Here is an 11,053-nt window from a genome sequence, read left to right as displayed (position 1 = left end):
TTAACTTTCGAGTTTCATTCCGTCCCGCATCCAAGTGTTTCGCGCGCATGTATGTAATATTAGTATCATATCAATCATATTAACATGTTGGTGGATGTCACATTTCTTTATTGTTTGAATTTCAAATAATTCTTTTAATAAAAAAAATAATGATGTAATAATAATCGTGAATAAATAAATAAACATTAACTTTTTAATTTGTATTACTTTTAATTTTTTTAATTTTTTTAATTTTTTTTTTCCAAACCTAAAACCTAAAAATTTGATAATCTAAAAATTGGGTAAAAGTAATAGTATTTATGCTGGATGCAATTATTAATTTATTTTAAAAAAATATATAAAATATAAAATCCGTAATTTATAGCAAAAACTAAAATCTTCCTGCTTTCGTATTTTCATTTGGAATTTTAAGAATCTAAAATTTGGCTAACCGGGTTAATCCCGGTGAATTCGGATGTAACTTTTTTCCACGATGATTTTGATATATTATAAGTTTTTTCCGACGTCGTATGCAAAAGTTAATGCGGTTTTACCATTTTTCAATCTTTTTTTGCAAAAAAAGTGAAAATGCTAATTTCTTAATTTCACCGAATAGTAGGTTGCATAACATACAAGAATCTGAAAAAAAAATATTTTTAGCATTTTCTATCATTTTCTTTTGTATTTTACAAAGCAAAAAAGGCGATCCAGGGGGCGTGAAGGGTGCGTGGGGAGTAAAAACCAGAAAAAACCTTTAGTCCCGGTTGGGGACACCAACCGGGACAAAAGGGTACCCTTTTGTCCCGGTTGGTGTCCCCAACCGGGACTAAAGAGGCATGCGTCGGCCGCATCCCACCATAGCCCTTTAGTCCCGGTTGGTGTTACCAACCGAGATTAAAGGGTACCCTTTAGTCCCGGTCGGAGCATTAGTCTCGGTTCACCAGCAGAACTGGGGCTACAGACCCCATTAGTGTCGTGTCAAAGTATTTGGGGACTAATGGGTTGAGATGGAAGCCCTTTTTTCTACTAGTGTGGCCTGGCCGTGGCCAGTTAGTTTTTATTTTTATTTATTTTCCTTCTTTTATTCTCCTTTGTTATCTTTTTTATAAATCAATTTAGGCTACCAAATTGATTCAAATAAAAAATTTAATTTTTAATCTGCCAAGTAGGATTTTCTGACACTAAGGATTACTCTTTCAGTTTAAAATAAAACTACAAGAGTAGATTTTTTACATACTTTTCCTATAGGCTATTTCGGAAAACAAGAAACATAATTTGGATTTATTGAAATCAAGCAAATTAAAATATTTCCCGAAACTGAAACCTTTCGCATGTTTTATTTCAAACATGGATTTTGATATTGTAGTCGAAAATGACTCAAACGATTATAAAACTAATTTTGGTCAAAATCAAATTACAAAAATGTTATTATTCATATAATGACTTATATGGATTTTATGCAAAAAAAAATAGTCTTGAAGTTCTTTTGAGTAAGACAAGTCTTAAATATTTGGAAAATTCAAACATTTTTTTAAAACTAAACTTTTGGATAATTTTCTTTTTAGGGGCATTTGGCAAACTTTTAAAATGACTTCATGTTTAAAGAGAAAACCAAATTCGAATAGTTTGAAACCCACTTCACAAGGTTAAGAAAACAATTCTAAAAGTTTTGGTTTCTTCTCAAATCCAAACAAGATATAGAATATGAATTATTTTTCTCTCTTTTGAAACAAGCCCTGGAAAGTTTTCTTTTCATTCATAATTTTCAAATTTCAAGCAATTCAATCAACTTAATTTACTAATTTAACATTTCAAAATTGTGAAAACTTTGGGTTTTTAGAGCAATTTTGGCTTTGTGAGTTTTCCTTTACTTGCAACAAAAAAAACCATTTTTCATATTCCGAGCGGCGACCTTTTTTGTGTGTGAAACCGCTACAAGAAATTTGCAATCGTACGATACCACCGCACAAAAATAGAAGACTACTTTTGTACTATGGTTCACATATTTGCTGATGGCGATGGCTTTCTAGAAACTCGTGATATTTTCTATAATGTCCTGGAGATTTCTCTAGGAGTGGGCTGGATATTTCTCTAGAAGTGGGCTAGATTTGAACTACACGTCTTCTTTCGCTAGTTCCAGATTTTATTAATAATTTCATTTTTAGGTACACAACATGTTTTTTTGTCATAGTTATGATGTCCCTCTGTTGTGCCCGCCACTCCCGTTCTTGCAAAAGGTCATTCAGACGGATCCTAATTTGAGCACAACACACTCGGAAAAAATTAGATAAGCATGAAGCCTTCACGAAGGCCATTTTATGTGAACTAGTTGCGAGTAAAAATTAAAACTTTTAAAATATGATAGTTACTCTGAAAACCCCGTCACAAAATAAGCTCCCACCTACCAAGCTCTATGGCTTTTAGGGCAAATGAGTTAGGTCAGTACCTTGGACATGTCAGAGTTTGATGGGACGAGCCCGTGCTCTGCACGTGCATGAGCCTTGTGAAGGGAAGAAATGTAGGATTTGTGAGTTTTCAAAACCATTTTTCATTTTCCGAGCACAGAAATAGTTTTAGTTTGTGAAACTGCTGCAAGAAGCTTGCAATCGTACGACACCTACGCACAAAAATAGAAGACCATTTTTGTGGTATGGTTCACGTACCTACTGATTGCGCTGTACGTATTTCTGGTAACTTACGATATTTTCTACCGTGTCGTGTCAACTTAGCTAGAAGTGAGCCAAATTTGAACTACAAGTCAACTTTCGCCAGTTCATTTTCTGGTCCACAACGTACTGTTTTAGCAGAGGTATGATGTTGCCATCACATGAGTGAAAGGGAAATTAATTGTCGAAATCTAATATCTTTGCCTCTTGTCAAGATTTGACACTAGGGAAAAATAGTTTTTGTCGAATGTCCGTTAGAGGGCACTCGACAAAGGCTAGCGGCGTTAGGTTCGCATCAATTGGAGGGCGAGTAGACACGTGGGGCACGACCTTGCCGAGTGTCAAAAATCGACACTAGGCATATGTAGCCTATTATGAGTGTCCAATTTTGACACTCCGCAAAGAAACACTTTGGCATGTATTTTTCTTCACCGAATATATTTGCTGCCTTTACCTTGTAACAAGTCTTTACCGTGTATTTTGTGGTTGTTACACAACAAATGAAACCTTTGCCGAGTACCTCGTCCTTCGACACTCAGAAGCCGTATATAGCCAGCTGCAAAGATCTTGTTTCCGGTAGAAAATAACTTGAGCTTGAGGACATCACCAAAAAAAATACTTGGGTTTAATCATTAAGTATGACACTACAATTGGTCTTCCTTCTTAGCGTGGATATTAGAACACTGTAGTGTAAAATGCCCAAATAGTAGCTCATGTTGCTCTATATTGTGAAACTATACACGAGTATAGGAAATAATTAGTTAATCCAACCCGGTGGAATTGGTTGCATTTTTGTGCATCATACATGTTAATACAAACAACAATATAGACAACAGGGTAAATACTGTACAATAATATATAGGGTACATGCCCTACCAAATCAATCGTAATATACACATTCCAACTATTTGTGATGGTACATGTATAAACAATCACACCCTAAAGAGATATGTTGATAGTGATTACTTGAACTGTAATTTGCTCGCGAATGTTTGCCCAAACTTCCATCCGACCGGCATAATTTTGTTGAACACGATTGTTTGTCCATCAGTATCGATCACTCTAAACGAGAGCATTTTCCCGGTAAGATACCCTCCGCACTGCCAGTACGCGCCCCAGTTACGGGACATTGGCAACCAATCATTTGAATCGGAGCTCTTGATATCCATTGACTTGATTGAACCAGCAGCCGCCACATTCATCAAGATAACTAGGTTGAAGTAATCATGACCAACAATCCGGATCCGCACCCCACCCTTCCTCACGCATGGTACCCTACAGAAATATATAGCATTTATCATCTTTAAGCAATTTTATGTTGTACTAGAAGCACGGGAAACTGATGAAACAAAACAAATCTCATGTGTATGTACCTCTGGTACATGACGGGGATAATGCCACCCTCATAGACGCCGATCTTTTGCCAGGCCGGTTGGGCCATGTCGAAGTGTTCCCGCGGCAGGTTGCACCATCCACCGTTGTCGTTGGGAAGCGCATTGTTAGGCGGGCAGAGGTTTGTCGCGGTGATCGTTACCGTAACTCCAGGTTTGCAGAACGCGGGGTCTGCCCGTTTGCGGTCACACGCGATTTTGTAGCACTGCCCGCATGAGGTGCCGTCTTTGAACAGCACCGAGCTCAGCGCCGCTGTCCGCGTCCCGTACCCCTCCGCGTAGAGGTTATCGTACCCGCACGCTCCACCTGCGTTAATGAAACAAAAAGCTTTTAGCGCAACACAATGTAGAATTCAGTTTGCATATGAAAAACACGTAATAAGCTGCTAGTTAGTTACCCATGGTGCCAGCGGCGTCAGCCCCGCCGTAAAACGTCGCGTGCGCCTTCAGCCATTTGATCGGAGCTTTGTCCGCGGTCACGGCCAATCCACAGCAGGCGAACATGAGCAACGTCGCCGTGATAGCTCGAGCTGGAGTTGAAGCCATACTGCTGGATTCGCTTGTCAATCTCACGGCCGGACTAATCTGATTCGGAAGCTGGTGTTGATCTGACTACCAGTGATTGCTTTTGGGTTTGCTCGTCTGCCTATCTCAATGTCTAAGGACGGGTTTGTTTCTGATGGCTAGCTGTGAGGTGATGTTGTTAGGATTGGTTGGTACAACGTATATATAACCTTGTTATCGACTTAGCCCCTGGAGGGGATTCAGCAAGGTCATCACAAATGAAGCGTGTAGCGTGCACATGTGCACCGGTCGTGCAGCCGCACCATGGCTTACGGGCTAATCAAAGGGGTTGCGCAGACACGTCTGATCTATTTTTTCCCAATATCATTGCTAGTTATTTGCTTAGCTATTTCTATATGACTGACATGGAGAGATCATACTTATTTGACACTTTCTGAAGCAATGGATGGTGTTTAATTTACGATTTCCCAGATATGTATACTCGACGTTTTTTACTTTCAGGTGGGATATTTGCTTGACCTTTCTGACGGCTAGTGTTGGACCGTCCATGTTCGGGTACGTTCCCCCTTGGCCCTTGTATACGAAAGAATGTCTCTTTTTTCTTGAATCATACTGCTGACCCTGCACTGCACCTGGTCATCAGCACCGCGACGGCGGCCATCCACACGTAACTATTAGTTCCTGCACAAACACTTGAGTGTTCATCAAGGCAGATGGCAACTATACGTAATTAGCATAATTGAGTTCTTGACCAAGTATACAGATGTCGATCTGGTTCTTATAGGCTTCACCACTTGTTTCATCCTATTATTTTCAGAAATATGCGCCAAACATTACGAAGCAAATGACATACACAATCATATAAAGTTGGACGAGACACCTTGTAGACTTGTTGTAGTATCATAATTTTGAACGCATTATGGCCAAATTTATTTTGAAATTCAATCATTTCGGCGACCGTCATTGTGAAAGATTACTCTGGCTGGTGAAACTTTGAGCATTTCCTCACTTCAAAAAATCAGAAAAATATGAAACATTCATGAAGCGTCATTTTATATGACCTAGTTACGAGGAAAAATATAAACTTGAAATATTACAGTTATTTCAAATAACCCTTCATAAAATAAGGTACCAACTATGGAATTCTACAACTTTTAGGGCAAATGAGCTTTGTCATGACTTTGGGCATGTCACGGTTTAAGGGAATGGCCGAATGGGTCCATATGGCATACATGCGGGATCATTGGGACGGAAATCAATGTTGGTTTTATGAGTTTTTTTTCTAGCCATGGAAACCCCATTTTTCATTTTCCTGGCTCTCAAATGGTTTTTTTTTTGTGAAGCAACTAAAAGAAAAGCAATCTGCAATCGTACGACACCTATACACAAAAATAGAAGACCATCTCTATATTATAGTCTATATAAAGTTTTGCACCAGGTACGATGAATCCCAGACACACTCATTACTACCTTTTTCTGATTCACAAATTATACATAATGCTAGTATGTTGGGGGTTTCTATGGGTAGTACCTCTATAGATCGGATTAAATCTGTACGTCTTATTAAAGATAATGAAATACAAAGAACCTTAACTATTCTAAAGAATAATGGGCCTGTTTCAGATACATGAGGTAATAAGGTGCCATGTCTTATTGTGTCGCGAGCCTCTGATTTATCGGAGGATTTAGAGGATGATGAAAATATAATGGAGGATAATTTTATTCATCCCTCGCCGATAGTAAACAAGATAAAGCGTAATGAAAAGAAAAAGTCTTATGATAAGACTAAGGTGCGTAGAAGTAACCGAATTCATAATTAAACTCAAAAATACTGAATGGATTCTTTGCGGGCTTTGACTTGGAATGGTGAGGGATTTAAAGATCCAGGTAAACACCTTTTTGTTAAGGAATCTATTAGGGATAATAAGCTAGATTTCATTGCTCTTCTTGAAACTGGGAGATCCAATTTTACTGTCCCATTTCTTAGAGACCTTTCTTGTGGAAAGGATTTCAATTGGTTTTGTCTCCCACCTCATGGTCGTTCAGGGGGAATACTTGTGGGTATTAATGTCAATACTTTAAAGGTAAACAATGTAGTAAATGGTGATTTTGTGTCAAGTTATCTTTGAAATCAAATTGCGACGGGTTTGAGTGGGTTTTGGTGCCAGTGTATGGCGCTGCACAGGACTCTCTCAAACACGAATTCCTCTTTGAGATAGTGCGTTTGTGTGAGGCTGAGCCTTTACCCATGCTTTTAGCTGCAAATTTTAATATTCTTAGGAAACCGGAGGAGAAGAGTAATGCTAATTTAAACCCCCGTTGGCCTTTTATTTTCAATGCCATCATTGAGAGTTTAAATTTGCGTGAGATTGCACTATCGGGTCATCAATATACTTGGGCCAGTCGCCGGGAAACTCCTACTTATGAAAATTTTGATCGTGTTTTCGCTAGTGTTGAATGGGAACAAAAATTCCCTTTAGTGTCAGTGAGGGCTTTATCTCGCTCGGGTTCTGATCATACACCTCTTCTAATTGATTCAGGTAATCATACATATTTGGCGAACAAGTCTCGTTTTTCTTTTGAGTTGTCCTAGTTTGATCAAGAGAGGTTTTATGATATGGTGGCAGCTGAATGGGCTGCAGGTCCCATTGGGGTCTCACCAATTGATACCTGGCAAAAAAAGATTAGACATCTACGCATATATTTAAAGGGTTGGGCCAAAAACTTAAGTGGAAAATATAAATTAGAGAACGAAAGGTTACTAAATATTATTGATTTCCTAGATGTCAAAGCAGAGACTTGTCCTTTATCTAATGTTGAGAGGGATGAGTTAAAGTTGGCTAATGACAAATTAAATATGCTTAGACGTGATGAGGAAACAAAATGGGCTCAGAGGGCTAAGGTTAAATTTGTGCAGGAAGGCGGTAACAATACAAAATATTTTCATCTTATTGCTAATAGGAAACATAGGAAAAATAAAAAAAAATCAACTTGAGCAAGAGGAGAGCACTATTGTGAGGGATGAAAATATTAAAGTCTATATTACTGAGTACTATAAAAAAAATGTTTGGGGAGCCGCAACAGAGTTCGGTTATGATGATGGAAGATAGGATTAATGATGTTCCTCAATTATATGTGGCTGAAAATGATCTGTTATTCAAGGACTACTCTATGGAGGAAGTTCATGAGGCAATTTCTCAGATGGAACGAAACAAATCTCCGGAACCGGATGGGTTTCCACAAACTTTTTGGGAAGTAATAAAATTTGGTTCAATGGAGTTGTTTGCTTCCTTCCAAAGAGGTGAATTACGTTTGTATAAGTTAAATTTTGGAGTTATTACTTTGGTTCCAAGAAAAGAGAATGCGACTCAAATTCAGCAATACAGACCTATCTGTCTACTCAATGTGAGTTTTAAAATACTCACTAAAGTTACCATAATTCGTATTTCTGATATAGCTCATAAAGTAATTAGACCTACTCAAACTACGTTCATGCCAGGTAGACATATCTTAGAAGGAGTTGTAGTACTTCATGAATCTATTCATGAGTTGCATACAAAGAAGTTAGACAGTGTTATTTTCAAAATTGACTTTGAGAAGGGCGTATGATAAAGTTAAATGGCCGTTCTTGCAGCAAGTGTTGCGTATGAAAGGGTTTGATGAAGTCTGGTGTGACTGAATTAAACATTATATGTAGGGCGGGGAGTGTGGGAATTAGGGTAAATGGTGATATTGGCCATAATTTTCAAACTAGGAAAGGATTGAGACAAGGCGATCCTTTATCCCCTATTCTTTTTAATATTGTTGCAGATATGTTAGGTGGGTCAAATCGGAGGTCTTCTACCTCATTTAGCTGATGGTGGCATCTCTATTTTACAATATGTTTATGTAGCATGATATTGCTAAGGCGCTTAACATGAAGTTGATCCTATGTATTTTTTAGCAGCTTTCTGGACTAAAGATTAATTTTCATAAGAGTGAAATTTTTGTTTTGGTACGGCGAAAGATATTGAACACCAATATATGCAATGTTTTTGGGTGCGAGGCTGGGGTGTTACCATTTAAGTACCTTGGTATCCCTATTCATCGTTGAATTTTGAGAAATGCTGAGTGGAATCCAGTTGAAAGTCGTTTATCTTCAAAGCTAGGTTGCTGGCGTAGTAAGATGCTTTCTTATGGGGATAGGCTAGTTCTCATTAGTTCGGTTTCAACAAGCTTACCAATATTTATTTTGTCTTTTATGGAGATTCTGTGGGGGTCCAAAAAAGACTAGATTTTTATAGATCGAACTTTTTCTGTCAATCTGATGAAAACAGGAGAAAATAGACTTTCTAAGTGGAACATGCTGTGTAGACCAAAAGAGCAGGGGGGCCTTGGTATTGAGGTATTAGAATTAAATAATAAATATTTGCTTAGTAAATGGTTGTTCAAACTCCTTACTGAAGAGGGTATGTGGCAGGAAATTTTGCATAACAAATATCTTCATTCTAAAACTCTAGCTCAAGTACAGGCAAAGCCTACAGATTCGCCCTTTTGGAAAGGTCTTATGAAAGTGAAATCCGATTTTTTTAGTAGGAGTTATTTCAAAGTTGGTGATGGTACCCCGGTACGTTTTTGGGAAGATATTTAGTTAGGGGATGTTCCTCTATCGCAACGATATCCCTCTCTGTACACTATTGTTCAACATAAGAATGTTCTGGTTTTCACGGTGTTGGCTCAAACTCCGCTAAATGTTACTTTTAGGCGGAATTTAAATGAACACAAATATAACGAATGGTTACACTTGTGTCAACGACTCATTGATATTAATCTTAATATGGAGCCTGATAAATTTGTATGGAAGCTTACTAATTCCGGTTTGTTTACTGTTAAATCTATGTATCTCGATTATATGAATGGTCACACTAGATTTTTACGTAAGTATTTGTGGAAACTGAAAATCTCTTTGAAGATTAAGATCTTTATGTGGTTCCTTAACAAGGTCTTACTTAGTAAGGATAATTTGACAAAACGTAGGTGGACGGGGTCTCAAAGTGTTGTTTTTGTGATGCCAATGAAATTGTCCATCATTTGTTCCTTGCATGTCCGTTTGTTCAGATTATTTGGAGGATGATTTATTTTGCTTATAATATTTCTCCACCTGCAAGTATCAAAAATATATTTGGGAACTGGTTCAATGGAGTTTCAAAGAAAGATAAGAATAAAATTCGGATTGGGATTTCTGCTATATGCTGGACAATTTGGAGAACTAGAAATGATATCATTTTTAATAATTAAAAGGGTACTAATTTTTTGCAGGTTATTCATCGAGTTGTGCACTGGATCCAGTTATGGGCTTTCCTGCTCCCGGTGGACCAGCACAAGGATATGGATACTGGATGCAACCGGCTGCTTGTGGTTACTCAGGACTTCTTTTTCCGGGCTACTGGATGGCGACACAGTAATAGGATAGATTATGGCTAGCCTAGTTTTGTGTCGTCTTTTTCGTTGGTTGATTCATGTCGCAACTATGTCAGATCCACGACTATATTTTCTGATTTTCCCGTACTCGAACCTTGAATACTTTGAATATTGCAATAAAATAGTTGTGTGCATTAATTGATGCAGAGGCTGGGGAGGTTTTGCTCCCTTATTGAAAGAACTGGCTTTTTGTGGTATTTTCTATAGTGCCCTGGAGATTTCGCTGGAAGTGGGTCAGATATAAACTACATGCCAGCTTTCGCTAATTCCAGATTTTCTGGAAAAAAAACCATTTTTAGGTCCACAACTAATATCTTTGACATGTGTTAAGCTTTGACACTAGGTAAACATAGTTTTTGTCGAGTGTCAAGGTTTGACACTAGGCACAACAAAGGCTGGCATCAGGTTCCCAACAATCGGAGGGCCAGTAGACATGTCACACTCACGAACTTGCCGAGTGTCAAAATTCGACATTAGGCACTGGTAGCATATTCCGAGTGTCTAATTTTTACACTTGGCAAAGAAACACTTTGCCGTGTATTTTTCTTCGCCGAATATATTTTATGTCTCTGACACATGCATTTTGTAGTTAGTACACGGCAAATAAAACCTTTGGCGAGTACCCCGTGCTTTGGCACTCAGCAAGCCGTATATACCTAGCCAAGACGGCGTTTCTGGTAGACGAGAACTCGAGCTTGAAGACATCAACAAAAAAAAGTTAGGTTTAATCATTAGAATATGAGACTATAGAATGGATCTTCCTTCTTATTGTGGAAATACAACACTGTAGTGTAGAATGTCCAAATAGTATCTCATGTTGCTATATTTTGTGAAACTACATAAGTATAGGAAATAAACATTTAATCCAACCTGGTGGAATCGGGTGCATTTTTGTGTGCATCATACATGCTAATAGAAACACCAATATTACAACAGGGTAAACACTGTACATAATTGTCTAGGGTACACGCCCTAACAAATCAATGGTAATGTACACATTCCAATTATTTTTGATTGTACTCCCAGAAACAA

The 11,053-nt window shown here is 38.0% G+C and overlaps 1 protein-coding gene across 1 annotated transcript; it reads right to left on the bottom strand.

Moving 5' to 3' along the window:
* Positions 1-3,607: 3,607 nt before the first annotated feature.
* Positions 3,608-4,588, bottom strand: LOC124696901 (expansin-A24-like). The gene is made up of 3 exons (XM_047229561.1): positions 4,435-4,588; positions 4,019-4,343; positions 3,608-3,920 (listed from the first exon to the last, which is right to left on the bottom strand). The coding sequence occupies exons 1-3, from the start codon at positions 4,580-4,582 to the stop codon at positions 3,608-3,610; spliced, it is 786 nt and encodes a 261-aa protein (XP_047085517.1). The 5' UTR covers positions 4,583-4,588.
* Positions 4,589-11,053: the final 6,465 nt, after the last annotated feature.

The sequence above is a fragment of the Lolium rigidum genome, chromosome 3 (assembly GCF_022539505.1).
Source record: "Lolium rigidum isolate FL_2022 chromosome 3, APGP_CSIRO_Lrig_0.1, whole genome shotgun sequence".
In the NCBI taxonomy this organism is placed as follows: domain Eukaryota; kingdom Viridiplantae; phylum Streptophyta; class Magnoliopsida; order Poales; family Poaceae; genus Lolium; species Lolium rigidum.
The sequence above is the reverse complement of the archived record's forward strand: the minus strand, read 5'-3'. Positions and strand labels throughout refer to the sequence as shown.